The sequence below is a fragment of the Ictalurus punctatus genome, chromosome 5 (genome assembly GCF_001660625.3).
Source record: "Ictalurus punctatus breed USDA103 chromosome 5, Coco_2.0, whole genome shotgun sequence".
NCBI classification, from domain to species: Eukaryota; Metazoa; Chordata; class Actinopteri; order Siluriformes; family Ictaluridae; genus Ictalurus; species Ictalurus punctatus.
Genome location: NC_030420.2, coordinates 3,849,818 through 3,869,817, shown reverse-complemented (window position 1 = coordinate 3,869,817; position 20,000 = coordinate 3,849,818). Strand labels below are relative to the sequence as shown.

The window sequence follows — 20,000 nt, the reverse complement described above, 5'->3', positions numbered from 1 at the left end:
GAAAGTCATACTGACGGAGGCATCCGGTGAGCCGGATTTCGATCAGATCGCTGTGACGAACGGCTCGTTACGCCCGGCGAGTCTCTTCCTGGGTTTCTTGGCTTCGTCTGTGCTCGTCAGTCATTTTTTTTTATTTTCTAAGCCTCGGAAGTAAACGCCGGATTCGCCAGGCTATCCGTAGCCGTTCGGAGGAAAGCGCTATCTCCCGCACGCTTGAGCGCGGAGACGCTCAGGGACGAATCGTCAAGAATGGAGAACACTCCACGGTCGAAATAACCGCCGAGGAATTTCATCACGGATTAGTCGGTATAAGTTATGAAGCACGCCGTGGCACGCCCCACGTCACTTCACGCCAAAGCGATCCGACTCCATTCGATTAGAAGCAGTTCAAGGAGTTGATTTGAACAATTCGTGAATTGTTCCTTATTGAAATTTCTCAACGTTGATAATGACATATTTTTAATCCAGCGGTCTGTACAGGATTTCAAAGGGGTTTTTTTGTCCGGTTGTTTTTTTGGAGATTGTTGCGGCCACGTCGCTGCGTCGTTTTTCAAAATCCGTTGCGGAAAACTACTCGAATCGGCGACGTCGCGGTCGGACGAAATCGTTCCGCGCGATCGTTCACAGTGACGTTTGTTGGTAAACGAGACCTTTTTAGCTGCACTCATGTTCGATCGGAGAGGGCTCTGGCTGAACGCGTCGTGATGACGTCACGTGACTTTTACGTGAAAATTACTGCGGTAGTTTTGAAATTCGCGATCGCAAAAGTCACAAAAACCTGGAGGGACCGTGTCCTCAGTAAGCGTCCTGTAGTGTAAATTCTGGAAAGAAATTTTTTTTTTTTTTTTTTTTTTAAATGAATCTTATTGGATGGATGTTTTTAAAAATAAATAAAATAAAATAAAAAAAAACCTAACTACGTGGATGAGTCAAATGAAAACCTTACCGATTTTCGCATAGTTTATTGCAAACCGGTGTCACAAAAGTGCGTATGTAGCGGTAGATAACCGTTGAGAATGTTATCACGGTTCCAAGCGTATCGATTCTCTCATTTATTTCACACGTTTTTCCATTTGACTCACCTTTGTAATCGAATGAGAAAAAGAAAAAGATTCGTTTATTCTGACGAAGACGCGCTCACGTCTAGGGGAAATCTAGCGTAGGAAATCCAGCATGTTTTGGGAATACTTGAACGAACAAGATGGAACCTGCGACCCTGGATGGGTGTCAAAGCTACTCGCAGCGCCGCCGTTCGTAAATTCTGAACAACTTACGGATATCGACTGGGGCTGGAAACAGCCGAGGATGAACTCCGCTGAGCACACGGACACACGATGAACTACTGGACTGATGAATAAATCAATGGCTGAGCATTTATTATTTACACGCGAGGCCTCTATTCTGTTCACTACACGCCATCGCTCCCGACTTACAACTCAACTTCGTTACTATTTCTCACTAATTTCATTTTCTTTTATGCTTACTTTCCAGAACCGAGAAAAATCTATTTTCTCCCCGCCCTATACGGAGCACTTTCTCAGCTTCCTGGGCTGGGTTCCCCCCCCCGACAGGTGTGTGAAGCGGAGTAAACACTGACACCATCCTGCACCACTACAAACGTCTTTAAATACAGGAGGGAAAGTAGGCCTCGGGCAAAGAGGCAAGGACAGAGACGTATATAAGGCAGAAATAAGAGAGAGAGGACACTTATACGCATGTACGATAGATCGTGGAGACGGAGTTTGATTACAGATCTGTAGCGTTTGAGCCAGACACGGTCTACTTACGTTCTGCGCAAAGCACGCAGGAATAATGAGGACGCGAGACGCAACCGGAGCCGGGATGCGTGCGATTAAAGGTGCACCGATGTACCGTTTAACCTGGCCACTCGTGTCACGCGGTCTCTATAGCTAGCAGCTGCAATCTAGCTACTACCAGTGAGGTCAAGTTAGGAAAAAAAAAAAAAAAATCGATAGGACAAAAAAAAAAAAAAAATTCTTTTTGATGTGAATTTTAGGATCTCACATTTAAAAATAAATAAATAAATAAATAAAACCCGCTGGATGGAAACACCAGGTGCGAATAAAATCTCCAAAACACGCATTAAAAAAAAGAATAATTTTTTTCGTATTAGATAAGAAGACGTGATGCATCAAAAAAAAAAAAAAAAAAAAAAAAAAGTCATGTGACTTTCCCTCTGCGATTGCGATTGGTTAGTTGGCTCAGAAAAGTAAAAATGGCTGAGCAAAAGACTCAAAGTCCGTCATCGAAGCGATTTGGTGTAATCACCTCCGTTCCCAAACATCAGGCATCCGGCTCCGATCGCAAGATAACACGAGCTTTAACGTGATAATGTTTCATCTGCACGCTCTGAAGCACCAGTCGTTTATTATATCGATAGACACCCGGTTCCAACAACGTCCATTTGTCTCGATACTTCGCTCCAGTTTCCCCGGAAGTGACGATTTTGTCGTCTTGAACACACGGGATGGAAACCACGATGTACCGGCTCGCGAGCAACCTGCCAGCAAAACAGCAGCGTCAAATAAAATGCTTTTTTTATTATTATTATTATTATTTGACGTCGACAAATTTAAATTAATTTGTACGTTTTTAGGTTTTAAAAAAATAAATAAATAATAACAAAACCAATGAATAAAAATACGCAACACTTTTTGACGGTTTACGATTTCCCAGATAAAAGTCTGAAATTATAACAAAATTAAAATGAAATTTAACAAAAAGATATCATGGTATCCACGATACCTTGGAAAAGGGATATCGTGATTGTTACAACTATTACGTGGAAGTTCGCAGCCTCGGTCTCCTCGTAAAGAAGGCAAGCTGCGGAGCAAATACAGCGTCACAATCGGTGCTTTTAATGATGAGGGGTTTTTTTTATTTATCGAGAGCCAATAGGCATTGAGAAGAAAGAGCGGTTATGAGTCATACCTACATCAAGAACCGTCTCAGCCGCACGAATCAGATAAAAAAACAAGTCTTACAGATCAGATCAAGGCATCAAGTCTTACAGATATACTCTTACATGCTCAGGGATTTCCACGGCCTACTTTTTATTTAAAAAAAAAACAAAAAAACAAAACAAGAAGTCAGGCAACATTTCGTACTTAAAACTAAAGAAAAGAAAAAAAACCCATAATCGCTTTATTATTGAACTGATGACCGTTCGAACGAAAAATTGTCGTTTCGAACCGTTTTTAAACTTTTTAAGATTTTCTAGCGCTGCTTGCTCAGGACGTTTGAGTATCTTGTGCCCTGAAATGCAATGATAACTCCACAAACTCAAAACTGCCTTGGGCGACATCACTTCCTGTGTGATCGCGTTATCGCAAAAGCCTTTAAATAGATACGGGAAAGGAGGTCTCCTACATCCTGTGTGTGCATTCGTGCTGAAAAGAAAAGAAAAGAAAAGAAAGAAAGAAAGAAAGAAAGAAAGAAAGAGACCGACGCGTGTAATAAAACCGTCGCGAACATAGTAATGACTATAGATAGCCTGTAGAATTCAATAAGGAGGTCATAAGGGCAATGTGGGTAGGGGTATAAAAGGATGAACTACAGGGATTCCAGCTGGTGCTATAAAAACAAGGCTGGACCGTAGATCATCTTGCTCTCAGGTCACGGGGCCCGGTTACTCCCACCGGCTCATGATTAAACCGCTATTTAAAGAGCGTCATGTCTCAGGCATCCTGACCTCGGCGTAACACGCCGTACCATGAAGGAACGCACGAAACGCAGTCGCGTCCCGTTTCCTATCAGCGAGCAAAATGGCTCCACGGTGAACATCCATCCTGCCTCGCAACACGACACTTCATTTTACTGTTCACAAGAGCTGCCGGATTCTCGAATCCGATTGGTCGGAAAATTGCCGTGATTTCCTATAACAGTTCGGACGTTATTTCCGTCTGCAATTCAAATCACGGGTTTATATCGACGTGTTCGTTTCCCCATTTCTATAGCAACGACTCCATCACAGAACACCTCGGAGTGTTGGACTCGTTAGAATCCTAAATAAAAGATAGGAAGCACGTGATGAGATTAACGTTCGGCTCTCAGCTGCTTCCCCGGAACGACGTTACGAGATTTTTACACAAAGCGCTGTTTGCTCACAGGAGTATCACAAGGAGATGACTCACGCCACTTTCTGTGAAACGAGGTCAACAGTCCAAGCTGACACACTGTAGTATGGCTGACAGAGTTATTCATCACGCTAACGAATCAACATCAAAAGCTAAAGCTGAGGCGTGTGCGCCAGGTAAAGCAGCCACAATAAAGTAAAGCTCACAGAGCTGCTGTCTGTCGTCTAGGAGCCGAACCCTGGAACGTAAACATGCGCGCGCTGACCAATGAACGGACAGTTTACTCACATGTGACCTGTATAAACACTTTCTTTTTTTCACGCTTTGATACGTCGCCTCGTGAAAGCAGACCGAGCCGAGGAGATTATACAGCGCCGTAGCAATTTAAGTCCCCGTTTCAGAACAAAGTACACTTCTACAGATCTGAAAAGTCACAAGACCTCGCCGAATGCTATGTTTGCAGATTAGAAGTGCAGCTCGGAGGTATTGATTACATACGATTACGTAGTTTCCGGCTAGTTGGTCCTTCGGTTGCTGTCGAGAAACACGTGAAGTGGAAATCCGCGTCCCAGATCTCCCCTGAATGTGGTTTGAGTGATCCGATCACAACGCTTCTTCGAGACATACTGCATTTGACCCCGCTCTCACCTGGACTCACAATCCGATCACCCAGGACGCACGTTAATACCAGGTGTGAACGGGGCCTCATGAGATCACTACATGTCAATGCAAGTCAATGACGGTGAATTGAACGCGTAATACGAGAGATGTAAAACACTTAGGGGCGTGCTGTTATCGGAAAATGATCCGTGACGGAATGGCGAGACGAACGCAAAGTGAAGCAGAGGCGACGTTACTACTCCGAAGTTGATTATTTTCCTCTGACGGCACGTCCCAGAGTGTTTTAATCGTCCACAAAAACATCATCGGTCAACGATCTGCCGATATGCAAATCTGCATGACATTTGCATACGGGAGCATGATTGGCTCTTGTATTTTGTGATGCAGTAACACAAGGTCGTCACACGTTTCAGTGAGATTTTCAGGTTTCTGAAACGAATGCAGGAAGAAAAACCTTGCCGTGATCATTACTGCGCTGAAAGATTTCAGTAATAATTAACAGGTTTAGAGCGAATTTAATCTATTGTAATGTTTATTGTAAATGCAACAATATATTATATTGTATATAATTTAATAATAATAATAATAATAATAATAATACTCTGTCTGTATAGTGAAAATGAAGACACTTATAAACATGTGAAGAAAAACACTACCGCTTCTCTTAAGCAGGGCATGAATTTGGGGCAACACTGGTTTAACCAACTATTAAGTGACGAACAAGAAAGAAGAAAAGAAAAGGGGAAGGGAACTGGAAAAGAAGAAGGGATGAAAGGGAAGGAAGTGAAAGGGAGTTGAGGGAATGAGTGGAGAGGGAGAAAAAGTCAACGGAAGTGAGGAAAAGAAAGGGAAGTGAAGGAAAGGAAAGGAGAGAGAGGGAAAGAAAGGTGAGTGAAGGAAAGGAAAGGGGAGAGGAAAAGAAAGGGAAGTGAAGGAAAAGAAAGGGAAGTGAAGGAAAGGCGAAAGAGGGAAAGAAAAGGAAGTGAAGGAAAGGAAAGGAGAGAGAGGAAAAGAAAGGGAAGTGAAGGAAAAGAAAGGAGACAGAGGAAAAGAAAGGGAAGTGAAGGAAAGGGAGAGGGGGAAAGAAAGGTAAGTGAAGGAAAAGAAAGGGAAGTGAGAAAAAGAAGAGAGGAAAACAAAGGGAAGTGAAGGAAAAGTAACGGAGAGAGAGGGAAAGAAAGGGAAGTGAAGGAAAAGAAAGGAAAGAGAGGGAAAGAAAGGGAAGAGAGGGAAAGAAAGGGAAGTGAAGGAAAAGAGAGAGGAAAAGAAAGGGAAGTGAAGGAAAAGAAAGGGAAGTGAAGGAAAAGAAAGGGAAGTGAAGGAAAGGCAAAAGAGGAAAAGAAAAGGAAGTGAAGGAAAGGAAAGGAGACAGAGGAAAAGAAAGGGAAGTGAAGGAAAAGAAAAGGAAGTGAAGGAAAGGAAGAGAGAGAAAGAGGGAAAGAAAGGTAAGTGAAGGAAAAGAAAGGGAAGTGAGAAAAAGAAGAGAGGAAAACAAAGGGAAGTGAAGGAAAAGTAAAGGAGAGAGGAAAACAAAGGGAAGTGAAGGAAAAGTAAAGGAGAGAGGAAAACAAAGGGAAGTGAAGGAAAAGAAAAGAGAGATGGGGAAAAGAAAACAAATGAGGGAAGGAAAGAAAATTGAGGGATGAAAGATAGGAAAAGAAAGGGGATAGATAGACAGACAGACAGACAGAGAGATAGCCAAAGAAAGAGAGGTGTGTATGTTAGTTCACCTTCAGCCACGGTTTCCTCCACGGTAACCTGGTAGCGGCCAATGCTGAAAACGCGGCCGATGAAGGCGCCTCCTCCTCCGGTTCCTGCGCCACCTCCGGCCCCGGCGCCTCCCGAACCGGGCCCGGAACTCACCGCTTCCCTTCGGCTGTCGAAAAACTTCTTCATTGTCGTTCTTCTGTCTTCCACAGTGATCCAAAATCTCCAGCTGTCACTCAGGAACCATGAAATAAAAGAGTCCGTGGAGCTTCAGCTTTCAGTAACCAAGTGCTACTGCAGTGGAACTTAGAGGAGCGGAGAATCTCATTAAAAACAAACTAATAAACAAACCTTTTTCACAAGGCTAAAATATTTATATAAATAGATTTATCGTAAGACCATGGTGAGGAAAGAAAGAAAAAAAAGAGACCCGTCTAGAAAAAGAAATGAAGTAATGTTATCGCTAGTATTCTGGGTGAGTCACAGGCAGAAACATGGCTAACGTGACCCAGCCGGTTTAGCTCTTAAAGCCGCAGGAAAAAAGCCAAAACATCCGGCAAATGGCCGTGTGTCCGTGTCAGCTGTGTGTCCCAACACCAAACACGCCATGCAATGTCTCAACACTTAGTCTAAAACTGAATAAAGCCGCAGAGAGTGTTGATGGAGGTCACAGCTCAACTGTAACCCAAACACTCTGCTCAGCCAAATGACGCAAATGTAACGCGTCTAACGTTCACGCGCATTAATAATCCGTTACTTAGTAACATCCAGTACTGCCCCGCGCGCTCCTGCACAAACAAAATCAATCATTCAGAAATATCGGTCAATTATGACGATGAGAAAAAGATTATGATGATTGGGGGGGGATCACTTCGACTCGTTCCAGGAAACGGTGCGAAAATAATCGGTTTAATTCCCTTCCTCTGATCCCGATTCGGAAATAAATAAATAAATAAATAACAAACCCGTCGTGTTAGTGTTCACACCGCAACACAAACAAACAACCACAACAACATACTGCTGCAGCCATAAACATGCTCCTTCATTCACCTACAGTCCGGGGGACTGCTAACGTACACAGGAACGCACAGACTTCTGGGAGCTGTAGTTTCACTTGACTTTGACGTCAGCGACTTGTGTATGTGTGTGTGTGTGTGTGTCTGTGTGTGAGAGAGAGAGAGAGAGGGAGAGGGAGAGAGAGAGAGAGAGAGACGTCACGGCAGAGAGCGCATGCTCAGAAAACGTCGCTAGAAGTCGAGGGATGACGTCAGAAAATAACCCGTACTTATTTGCATCTCATTTGCATATCACACCAAGAGGTACAGAACTGAACTGAGCAGAATACAACAGTTTTATCAGGACAGAGCAGAACAGAGCACTGTCAGAATATCATAGAGTTTAATAACGACAGACTGGAATAGAACTTTATTCGAATGAAATAGAATTACGATGTGTCGCAATGAGGGAGTTGTTACAGTAGTAGTAATCATAATAGATCATAATAGCGAATAGAATTGTAGAAGATTAGAATTGAGAAGATTGGGCACATGTTCGCCTCACAGCTCCAGCTCCAGGGTCAGGGGTTTGATTCCTGACGCTGCCCTGTGTGTGCGGAGTTTGTGTGTTCTCCCTGTTCTGCGGGGGTTTCCTCTGGGTACTCTGGTTTCCTCCCCCAGTCCAAAATGATGCACGGTAGGCTGATTGGCGTATCCAAAGTGTCCACAGTGTGTGTGAATGTGTGTACGGATGCGATGGATTGGCACCACGTCCAGGGTGTGCCCGATGCTCCCTGGGATAGGCTCCAGGTTCCCCGTGACCCTGAAAAGGATAAGCGGTATAGAAGATGGATGGATGGATAGATGGTATGTTACATCAAAAATGTACCAATGCTGCCCCCTAGACGTAGTCTAGTGGTACTCTTCTGTAGTGCAGCGGTTCTTAACCTTTTTGCGAATGCGACCCACTTTGAATAATCCTTGGCATTGTTTTATGTTCTTTTTACTTTCCAAGTGTTTTATTCCTTACATAGGTCAGATAGGACATAGCAGTAAAGTCTGGACTGTACACCACCCGTTCTATGTGAGTAACTCATTTGTCAGAATATCTGGAAATACTAGAACATGTTTACAGAGTGGCAAAAAACTACAGTTTTCCACAAACACAGAGAAGAACAAAAGAGCTTTCGTTACCCCGAGCAGCTCCACCTCCCAGGCTCACTCCATATTTCATTTTGTGCACATTTTTGCATGTGGATTTTCACATAGTGCGCGTTTTTATATACGTTATTTTCATGTGATTTTCTTCACACGTTTAATTTATTTACACGTGAATTTCTTCATATGATTCGTTTATTTTCACGTGAGGTTCTTCATATGATTAGTTTATTTTCACGTGAGTTTCTTCATACAATTAAATTATTTTCACGTGGGTTTCTTGATATTATTGGTTTATTTTCACGTGAGTTTCTTGATATGATTGGTTTATTTTCACGTGAGCTTCTTCATACGATTAATTTATTTTCACGTGAGCTTCTTCATACGATTGGGTTATTTTCACGTGAGCTTCTTCATACGATTGGGTTATTTTCACGTGAGTTTCTTCATACGATTGGTTTATTTTCACGTGAGTTTCTTCATACGATTCGTTATTTTCACGTGAGTTTCTTCATACGATTCGTTGTTTTCACGTGAGTTTCTTCATACGATTCGTTGTTTTCACGTGAGTTTCTTCATACGATTCGTTGTTTTCACGTGAGTTTCTTCATACGATTCGTTGTTTTCACGTGAGTTTCTTCATACGATTCGTTGTTTTCACGTGAGTTTCTTCATATGATTGGTTTATTTTCACGTGAGTTTCTTCATATAATTAATTTATTTTCACATGAGTTTCTTGATATGATTGGTTTATTTTCACGTGAGTTTTTTCATATGATTCGTTTGTTTTCACGTGATTTTCTTCATACAATTCATTTCTTTTCACGAGTTTCTACATATGTTTAATTTAATTTCACGTGAGCACCTACATATGATTAATGTATTTTCACATGATTTACTTAACATGACTCGTCTATTTTCACATGATTTTCATCACACAGCTCATTTATTTTCACGTGATTTTCTTCACAGGATTCTGTTTTTCATGTGATTTTCTCCCCACGTGACTTTCTTCACACGATTTATTTATTTTCACGGGATTTTCTTCACACGATTTATTTATTTACATGTGATTTCCTTGACAGGATTCTGTTTTTTATGTGATTTTTTTCTCCCCACGTGACTTTCTTCACACGATTTATTTATTTTCACGTGATTTTCTTCACACGATTTATTTATTTTCACGTGATTTTCTTCACACGATTTATTTATTTACGCGTGATTTTCTTCACAGGATTCTGTTTTTCATGTGATTTTCTCCCCACGTGATATTCTTCACACGATTGATTGATTTTCACGGGATTTTCTTCACACGATTCATTTACTGACACGTGAATTTCTACATATGATTTTCAACCCAATTCAATTTATTTTCACGTGAATTTCTTCACACGAGTCATATATTCTCACCCCCGATGAAACATTTCTCATTTATATTCACATCCGATCTTCGTCACACGATTCGTTTATTTTCACGTGATTATTTGCACACGTGGCTTTATTTATCATACAGTATATTACCTCGCACAAGGTCATATTGCTATTTCAGGGCATAACATTCTGACATGCACTTTCACGCGTTTTCCACATGTAATCCCGTAATACTCACATAATCCCATGTGGAAAACATGTGACCTCATGTAAAAAGTATGTGATTTTTCCTCTTAGGTTTATCTCAGTCGCTTTGTAAATCGGTTATGTAAAGAATGACTGGATTCACAGTGATTTGAGGGTTAGGATTTGTATTATTGCTGTTTTACACCATTCAATCATTTGTGAAAGAAGAAAGGTTTGTGCTTTCATGGCACAACTATACTTTTCAAGAGCATGACAACCAATTTAGATTTTTGTGTGTGACTCATTGTGCGGTTCTTCCACCCACAGTTATAGGTGTGTAACAAGACACTCCTACAGAATCAGCTTTCCCATAGATAAAGAAGCAAAAGTAAAAGCAGCTCACTTTATTCACACGTCTTGTTCCGTCTCTGCGAGTGCAGTAAAATGGCGGAAGCTGTTCTAACAGTGCAGGACCCGTTCTGCTGTCCGGTCTGCCTGGATCTCCTGATGGACCCAGTGACGATTCCATGTGGACACAGTTATTGTCTGAAATGTATCAATGGCTGGTGGGATCAAAAAGGACTCTACGTTTGTCCCCAGTGCAGAGAGACGTTCACTCCGAGGCCTGCTCTCAAGAAAAACACCATACTGGCTGAACTGGTTGAGGCACCGAGGAAGACGAGACTTCAAGCAGCTTGTGTTGCGGTCTCTTATGCTCAACCTGGAGAAGTAGAGTGTGACGTCTGCACTGAGAAAAAGCACAAAGCCGTCAAGTCCTGCATGGTGTGCCTGGCCTCGTATTGCGAAGCTCACATTCAGACTCACTACGACAGTCCTGCGTTAAAGAAGCACAGACTGGTCGAGGCCTCCGTGAATCTCCAGGAGAAGATCTGCTCTCGGCATGGCAAGCTCCTGGAGATTTTTTGTCACACCGATCAGAAGTTAATTTGTTGCTTGTGTGTAATTGATGAACATAGTGGTCATAAGACAGTCTTACCTACAGCAGAAAGAGCTGAAAGACAGGTAACAATCGAATGTTTAAATGTTACATAGTACTGTAATATACACATATACACATACACACACTCACTGTGCACATTATCAGGAACACCCGTACACCTAAACATTCGTGTAGTTATCTAATCGGCCAATCATTTGGCAGCAGTGCAGTGCATAAAATCATGCAGATACGGATCAGCAGCTACGGCTAATGTTCACATCAACGAGTGAGGAAAAAACGTGATCTCAGGTGATTCTGACCGTGGCGTGATTGTTGGTGCCAGACAGCCTGGTCTGAGTATTTCTATAACTGCTGATCTTCTGGAATTTTCACACACAACAGTCTCTAGAGTTTACTCAAAACGGTGCAATAAAGAAAACACATCCAGTAAGCAGCAGTTCTGAGGACAGAAACGCCTTGCTGAGAGAGGTCCGACGGAGAACGGCCAGACTGGTTTGTGCTGACAGCAAGTCAGATAACCACTCTGTACAATTGTGGTAAGCAGAAAAGCATCTCCGAATGCACAACACGTCGGACCTTGAGGCGGATGGGCTACAACGGCAGAAGACCATGTCGGGTTCCACTCCTGTCAGCCAGGAACAGAAATCTGAGGCTGCAATGGGCACAGGATGACTAAAACTGGACAAGCTAAAGACAGGATTTCTGATGAGTCACACAGATGTGAGAATTAGGCACCAACAGCATGAATCCATGAACCCAACCCGCCTTGTGTCAACAGTCCAGGCTGGTGGAGGTGGTGTAATGGTGTTTTCTTGGCACACTTTGGGCCCGTTAATACCAATCATCGCTTGAACACCACAGCCTATTAGAGTATTGTTGCTGACAACGTGCCTCCCTTCATGGCCAAAATTTACCCATCTTCTAATGGCTACTTCCAGCACGATAACATCACGAACACGACGATGAGTTAAACGTTCTTTCCAGTCACGGGATCTGAATCCAATAGCGCGCCTTTGGGATGCGATAGAACGGGAGAGTCACAGCATGAAAGTGCATCTGAAAAATCTGCAGGAATTGTGTGATGCGATCAAATCAATATGAACCAGAATCCCGAATGAACATTTCCAACATCTTGGGGATTTCATGCCACAAAGAATTGAGGATGTTTTGAGAGCAAAGGGAGGTCCTACAAAGTATTAATATAGTGTCTATATTAATAAAGTGCTCAGGGAGTGTGTGTCTGTATATATAAATGCTATAAATGCATACCGTATTGTGATTTTACTCTACTTTGTCTACAGAAGCAATTGGCGGAGATCCAGAAAGAATCCCAGCAGAGAATCCAACAGAGAGAGAAGAAAGTACGAGAGCTGAAACAGGATATGGAGTCTCTGAGGGTTAGTACTAGATGGGAAGAAAACAGGAATGGAACTGGCTGGATTACATCCTAAAATATTTGGTCCTCTAGGCAAGCTTCATCTATTAAACCCCCACTCAGTCTGACTCGTGTGCTTTAAATCAGCATTTATTATAAGTATACTAATTAATAAGTGTGTGCAAGCTACAGTGGTTCAACAGTAGTGGTCCTTAAATTCACATTTGAAATGGAACATGAATGTGAACATAATATTTACTGATGACAAATATTCCGCAGTAGCTTCTAGGCTAACGGACTGATGTCCCATTCATGGTGTATTCCCATCTTGAGCCCGGCGGTCCCAGGATTGACTGTGGAGCCACTGAATAAATGAATAATTCTAGCTAATAATATATCCTATAAAATGTTACTGTGGTCTATGGTGGTGCTTTATTTATTTATTTATTTATTTATTTTTGTCAGAGAAATGGCCTTGGCGAATTAGCCTGACTATAAAAAAAAGCCGTCTTTCTGGGTTATTACGTCAGAAATGGATCCACCATTGGACACCAAATTTACACTGGCAGTGTGGTACATTCTGAACTGAGGAAACTTACAAAAGGAACCTCGAAGGGTTACCTCTTACGGCAGCCATCTGAAGAGTCGAAGGGGTCTCGATGTGTCCGTCAAAGGGCCCTTGAAAATATTTGACTTTGAAGGGAACAGCTGCTTTTTAACACCAGAAATATGATTGTGGTGTTTGCAAGTGTACGGATAAATCAAGTATGAAACATAATAACATTTGCATTTAGCAATAGTAAACACCACCCTGCACGTGTCTTTTACAGGTCCAGTTCTACAGAGCTAGTGGCGGTGTCAGAATATGCACACCGCCACACCATGGCTAGAGAATGTCTGCTGTGCAAATCAGTTCTGGTTCCACCAAAAGGATATGGTGTCTGAAATAGGGCTAGTATATCAATGGTCCAGTCCATGGATGTGCTTAGTGGTTGTGGTCCAATGGTCCAGTCCATTTCAAAGAACACTCAAACATACACATGGACATAATTTACAGTTGAAGGCGTCTAGATTGTGCCTAGCTTCTTTTTGATTCTTCCTCTAGTTGTCCAGAGTTTGAAACCCACAAAGCTCCACTTTGAAGAACAGGATCAACTAATGGCTTGGATTCACCCTCCCTACGTTTTATAACAATAACATTCCAGAGTTTAAGGACACTATAACTAGACATGTTGTCTCTTAACAGCTCTCTGCACAGGCTGCTGTTAAAGAAAGCGAGAGGCTCTTGACTGATCTAATTCAGTCCATTGAGAAAAGACGCTCGGAGGTGAAGGAACTGATCCAGGCTCAGGAGAAAGCTGAATTGACGCTAGTTGAGGGACTTATAGAAAACCTGGAGAAGGAGCTTGCTGATCTGAGGAAGAGAGATGGTGAGCTGGAGAAGCTTTCACAGACAGATGACCACATCCATTTCCTCCAGGTAAAATGACAGACTTTCTGACCATCTAACCAAGGGGCAGCTCTGATAATGGTATCTCGATTAGGCAACCTGTGCTCGGGCTCGAAAAAGGCATCGTCTCACTCCATGTGTGTGTTTGTTTTTAATCTCTCTGCAGAGTTTCCAGTCTTTCTGTGTCCCTCTAGCAGAATTACCCAAGTTTATGATCAGACCTCAATTTTCCACTGAGGAACTGAGGAAAGCCGTGTCTGGAGTGACGGAACAAGTGGAAAAGTTCGATAAACTGCAATTACTCAAATCTGGAGGTAGAATGGATTATGCGAAGGAGTTTGTGTTAAAGAAAGTTAAAGGATGAAAATTGAAAGTTTTTGTCTTGTTTTTAAAAATTTTTTTTTAATAGGCCACAGTGCATCGTTGGCTGAGCCAAAGACCAGAGAAGACTTTATGAAATGTGAGTATCACATTCTCGCGATTATCATGAATTTTTTTTTAATTAATCCTAGTACAATCACATGCATGACTGGTAAATAGACATAGTAATGACATTTTATACAGCATACTCCATTTGCATAGTGGAACTTGATTTCATTGCCACCTCACAGTTCCAGGGTCCCCAGTTAAATTCTCTGGTTTCCTCCTACTGCCCAAAAAAAAAGACATGAAAGGTGGACTGTCTACTCGAAATTGTCCCTATGTGTCAGGGAGAATGCAAATGATCTTGCCTTAGTAGAAAGTGATGTAAATGGTCTGCACTTATACAGCGCGTTTATCCAAAGCGCTTTACACCGTGTCTCATTCACCCATTCACACTCACACCAATGGTAGCAGAGCTGCCATGCAAGGTGCTAACTTGCCATCGGGAGCAACTTGGGGTTCAGTGTCTTGCCCAAGGATACTCCGGTATGTGGAGTCACATGGGCTGGGAATCTAACCGCCAACCCTACGATTAGTAGACAACCCGCTCTACCACCTGAGCCACGGGCGCCACGTGGTTGGGCAAGCAGGAACTACTTTGCCAAATTTGAGTTGGGGTTCTAGCACATCCCTGACAAGAACCCATGGCCACTCCTCTGGACCGAAACCCTCTCAGTCTACCAGGTAATGGAGCTATTAAGGAGAGTGCACACAAATTCAAATTCAGCCCATCATAAAAGTGGGATTCTTGCAGGTCACAGAAAACCACGGGCAATAGTACTCTGGGGAAGATAGACACAGAATGACAGGGGGGCTGGTGGAATATGGCCACCGCTGTTCGATATGCTGGGGGGGAGACCTGTAAATGGAATAAACTAGCAAGTTCAACTGATCAACCACCATCAGTATCGCAGTAGTACCTTCCAATTCTGGGAGATTCATAGAAAAGTCAATCTAAAGGTTTAAACAGAGCCATTGGGAGTGTAAGAAATTGTTAGGGTTCTGGCATGCAGCTGGATAAGCATGAAGAGTGGGTCACTAATAACAAGAGGTCCATAACTGCTTCACGGTCTGTTGGGATTTGAATTCATAATCTCTCAAGGATAGTGTGCATACTTTTCCCTTGCACCACCCCGGGAGCCACTGGTGTTCGTACACAATGGAGGCAGAGCCCTGGAGCACACTACTAGGGATGACCCGGTGGCTTCGGTTATCTTTTACCTTTCATTCTAATCTTTTAAAATAGTTGTCATAACTTTTTTAAACTTATCCCCCCCCCCGAAACAGATTTCTGTCAGCTGACTCTGGATCCAAACACGGCACACCATCGGCTCCGTCTGTCTGAGGAGAACAGAAAAGTGACCGTGACTCGTCAGGCTCAAAACGCTCCTGCTCATCCCGAGAGATTTGACATGATACAGCAAGTTCTGTGTAAAGAGGCTCTCTCGGGGCGTTGTTACTGGGAGGTCGAGCAGGTTAGCCAGTGCAATTCTACAATTGCGGTCGCTTATAAAAGCGTCAGCAGGAAAGGCCAGAGCAACGAGTCTAGCTTCGAGCAAAACGACAAGTCCTGGTGTTTCACTTGTTTTAAGTCGAATTACTTCTTCCGACACAATAACAAGAGCATCGAGGTCCCTGTAGAGTCATTCTCCTCCAGAATAGGAGTGTATCTGGATCACAAGGCAGGAACACTGTCCTTCTACAGTGTCTCGGACACCGTGACTCTTCTCCACAGGGTCCAAACCACATTCACTCAGCCCCTCTATGCTGGCTTTCAGATTTATGGTTATAATAACTATTTTCGAATATGTGGTCCTAATCTGTAAAAGCCCGACGTGTCCATTATGTGCTTGCCTAAATTGTGTAGTGTCTGATAAATTGCCTGTCATAAAATGATGCATAATTCAATGTGTATTTTAAATTCGATTAAATATTGCACCGTGTACATCATGATGTGCATATACAGTATGTATATAAGAATTATACGGTTCATTTTATTTTGTAATCATGCCTGCACTTTACTAAAACTGTTCCTCATTTCATAATACCCAACTACCCCATAATACCCAACTACCCCATACTGCCCATCTACTTTAATTCCAAAGGTTCCTTCAGTTCTGTATGGACTTGCTACTAAATCAAGCTTCAGAATTTCTACATTTAAAAACCACAAGCTTGTTTTTTTTTTTTTTTCGTGCTGACTCAGATTGATTTGACGAGCTGACACCTCTTCGTGCCATTTGTACACAATAAAGCTGGATCTGTCAAAATTTGTCATCCTCCCAGAGTATTTTTTTGCTCGGATCTTGATTAGAGATGACAGGGAATGGTCTGGAGGGATGAGACTGTGCATGGATGGAGCGATAGCACTGAAAGAAGAAGACGAAGCCACGGACGGATAGGTAGATTTATTCTGAGTAAATTATATATAGACAGGAATAATCGATACAAGAACCGTCACATAACGCTTTCCCACAAACGAGCTGCCAAATCTGGAACCGTTTCTCTTTTCACTTGTAGAATAACCCAGGATTGTCTGATTATTATTATTATTATTATTATTATTATTATTATTATTATTATTATTATATAATAGACCAATTGATATAAAATCGGATTATGTAATGGTTTTGGTTTTCAATCAGTGAAAATGTGGGTCAGTTCTCACAGGAGGCACGTCAGTTCTGGAGAACGTATTTGGTTGCCATGGCGAGAAGAGGGGCACCAGTGGGGACTCCTGGGAAAGGACCACTGGAACCAGCGATGTCAATGTGGGAGTAGGGGAGAGGCTTCTCAGAGTCCAGTCCATGCTGAATAAGAGAGAGAGAACAAGACTCGTGTGATTTTGTTTAAGCATGGGGAACGTGATACTCGGAATACCATTAGTGTGTGTATATGTGTGTGCACCTGGTCCAGGCCGGAGGTCATGATGAGGAAGGCTGCAGGAGTCTGGTGTCCACGTGGCGTGGCAGAGGAGGGCAAGTTGTTACACTGCAGGATGTCCTCATACTCAGACTTCCCTTTATGGAACTCGTAATCCTCCCTACGGATAGTGGACACTTCGAACATGTCGCCCAGGACCTCACCCGCTGACACACACACACACAAAATATAAGTACAAACAGCATATAGTAAGTTCCGGCACACGTTAAATTCAAAATCCTTTTTGCACTCACACACCTTTCTGCCACTTTAGGCCGTTGTCTTCATGACGTGCAGCTCCGTTATCCAGAATGATCTAAACACACCGAGATCGGTGTTATTTACACACAAAAACTTCTCTCAGACATGCTTCATTGTCAACCGACTCGGTTTCAAACACTATATATCATACGTGCTTAGTGTAAGCGTTTTGCACTTTTGCTCAGCGCGTGTACATCAACGCAGGAACGTAAAAACATAAAAACATCTCGCCATAGTGCTAGAAAAGAGTGTAGGATCGACAGAGCAGCACTTGCTCTTCCTTTTCACGTGCAAGTTAAGAACGCTGTGCGACGCGTCGGTGAAGTTTCGTACACGCTGCTAGCGGAAAGCGGCTAAATGTGTCGAGAGTGTATGTGAGATTACGGAGTAATTGGGTCCCATGGCTCTGATGGCGTGACCGGTCAGAGTGGCGATGGTGAAGAGATGTGGAGAGACTTCATTCACCGCCTGAGGGAAGGAAAAAACACACACACACACACACACACACACACACACACACACACACACACACCCCTACTTATCTAACATACTTTGAATCTTCTAAGTGCTTACATTTTTAGATGAGGCTTTTGTGAATGTAGTCCATAAAAACTAAAAGTACACATGACAATACCATTTCTTCTTTTCTAATACGGATACTAAAACTTGGACAGTCAATTCCAAAACCTATCCCATAAAAATAAAACATTAAGCTTTAATAAATATTATATATATTTTTTTTTTAACCAAAGAACTTTAATTCCAGTAGTTACAAGATCGGATTGAATTCGTTCTCCTTTTCCTCACAGATATCTGACCCACTATTTTTGGCTGCGATCATCCTGATAGCGGTCCTGGGTATTAGAACGGTGTCATCGTTAACCAATACACATGACCGCACATTCATCAAAAACAAACAAACAAAAAAACCCTTTAACAAACGCTAGGCTAAAGGTGTTGATGTAGACGTGCAGTGCGCAGGAACACGGTGAGTAAAGGCAAATCTTTCTGAGGGACACGAGGAGACATCGTGTACTGCGATGAGGTCACAGTGCTGATGAGGTCAGAGTAACGGACGACACGGATAGGCGTTAGCGCGGATCTCTGATAAACATCGATCAGGAGTGATAAAGTCACATGACTGTTTAGACTCCGGTCGTGATGCTACACATCATATAGCTTTCAGTGAGCTGTAATGAAACTGCAAATAAATTAATTAATTCAATAAAATACGAGGTTTGTGACCCTTTCACCTGCAGGGTGCTAAAACACAGGACGAGCTCCAATCAACAGCTGGATTACTGCGTGCGTGCGTGTGCGTGCGTGCGTGTGTGTGTACCTTCTCTTTCATCTCACAGAGCAGGTCCACCATGACCATGCGTCCCTCAGCATCAGTGTTGCCAACACGCACTCTGCGACCAGCTCGAGATACGATCAGCTCGTCAGCCACGTAGCAGTCTGCAAGCAAACACAAACACACACACTTTAGAAATGTCACATCATCCTACAATGCATGTTTTTGTACTGGGGAGGAAACTGGAGTACTTGTAGGAAACCAAACTCCGCCCACACAGGGCAGAGGTGGGATTCGACCCCCAACCCCGGAGGTGCGAGGCAAACATGCTAAGACAGACAGACAGACAGACAGACAGACAGACGTGCTAACTGTATAAGGAAAGTGTTGAAACAGCACCCCCCCCACCACCACACTGATCTACACCAGCCTGGGTAAGAGATCCCCCACCTGAGCCCACGCTGTTGCGCACCATCGCCATGGAACCTACAACCTTCAGCTGTTTGGGCTTCAGCCTGGCCAGAATCTGAGACAGAAAGGAAAGAAGCAGAGATTAACTCAACACAGAGGTGAAAAACTCCTCAACTCCCAGCTGTTTTTCAGATATAAGGACGCCGATAGCGACAGAGGTTTTATACGCTTTCATTCATCATAACTCATCACTGTCGTCTCGCTAGCCTATCAATAATTACATAATACTTAGTTTTATTAATTACTTTAATACAATTTAATAATAATTATTATTATATTAACTGCATAATTAAATTGAGTAGCGGTGTGAGCAGTAATAAGTAAGGAATAAAACCCTCGGGGGCGTAATGTTATAGGAAATAATCAAAGACGTGTCGTGTGACGTGACTCCCACTCGAAGTGTTACCGTATTGAAGTTCGTCGTTTTGTAATAACGGTACACACCCCAAGTGTTTTATTCCGCTTATAGAACAGCAATTTGCCTCAGAACAAAACTTCCTTTATGTGTTTATAGTAACATTTAATGTTGTGTGAGACAAGTTAGTCCCTGTCCTCGCTTACGTTTTTGCAGGAATAAACTGCTATTAAACCCCCTCACACACACACCTGGAAGAAGCCAGCTACAGCAGCAGATCCACATTTATCCCTGTGCATGCCAGCCATGAAACCTCCAGCCTTGATGTCAGCTCCACCGGTGTCATAGGTGAT

The 20,000-nt window shown here is 42.8% G+C and overlaps 3 protein-coding genes across 19 annotated transcripts in view; 1 reads left to right on the top strand and 2 right to left on the bottom strand.

The window, feature by feature from the left end:
* aak1a (AP2 associated kinase 1a) overlaps positions 1-7,496 on the bottom strand; it is a 40,579-nt gene extending 33,083 nt beyond the window's left edge. For 16 of the 17 annotated variants that reach the window (XM_047155408.2, XM_047155409.2, XM_047155410.2 and 13 more), the window contains exon 1: positions 6,449-7,496. In XM_047155408.2, coding sequence (XP_047011364.2) covers positions 6,449-6,614 — 166 coding nt within the window. In that variant the 5' untranslated portion in view covers positions 6,615-7,496. The remainder of the gene's footprint in view (positions 1-6,448) is intronic. The other variant, XM_053680094.1, reaches the window with a different exon arrangement.
* A 2,942-nt stretch (positions 7,497-10,438) lies between these two features.
* Positions 10,439-16,614, top strand: LOC108265344 (E3 ubiquitin/ISG15 ligase TRIM25). The gene is made up of 6 exons (XM_017467567.3): positions 10,439-11,158; positions 12,398-12,493; positions 13,718-13,951; positions 14,088-14,235; positions 14,331-14,381; positions 15,632-16,614. Exons 1-6 carry the CDS (start codon positions 10,580-10,582, stop codon positions 16,168-16,170), a joined length of 1,647 nt encoding a protein of 548 aa, XP_017323056.1. The 5' UTR covers positions 10,439-10,579; the 3' UTR covers positions 16,171-16,614.
* A 123-nt stretch (positions 16,615-16,737) lies between these two features.
* Positions 16,738-20,000, bottom strand: part of zgc:152830 (leucyl aminopeptidase family protein) — a 7,900-nt gene continuing 4,637 nt past the window's right edge. The window contains exons 10-16 of the mRNA XM_017467569.3: positions 19,899-20,000; positions 19,272-19,347; positions 18,867-18,985; positions 17,912-17,995; positions 17,525-17,582; positions 17,252-17,433; positions 16,738-17,154 (exon numbers count right to left, since the gene is read on the bottom strand). The exon at positions 19,899-20,000 is cut by the window's right edge and continues 3 nt beyond it. Of these exons, the coding sequence (XP_017323058.1) occupies positions 17,023-17,154; positions 17,252-17,433; positions 17,525-17,582; positions 17,912-17,995; positions 18,867-18,985; positions 19,272-19,347; positions 19,899-20,000 (753 nt within the window). The 3' untranslated portion in view covers positions 16,738-17,022. The remainder of the gene's footprint in view (positions 17,155-17,251; positions 17,434-17,524; positions 17,583-17,911; positions 17,996-18,866; positions 18,986-19,271; positions 19,348-19,898) is intronic.

What these genes read in the sequence shown, in the direction of transcription:
- LOC108265344 (XM_017467567.3), top strand. Translation starts at nt 10,580, where the DNA reads ATGGCGGAAGCTGTTCTAACAGTGCAGGACCCGTTCTGCTGTCCGGTC. An exon ending in CAGAAAGAGCTGAAAGACAG is followed by an intron (nt 11,159 to 12,397) that starts GTAACAATCGAA and finishes CTTTGTCTACAG; the next exon opens with AAGCAATTGGCGGAGATCCA. An exon ending in GCAATTACTCAAATCTGGAG is followed by an intron (nt 14,236 to 14,330) that starts GTAGAATGGATT and finishes TTTTTTTAATAG; the next exon opens with GCCACAGTGCATCGTTGGCT.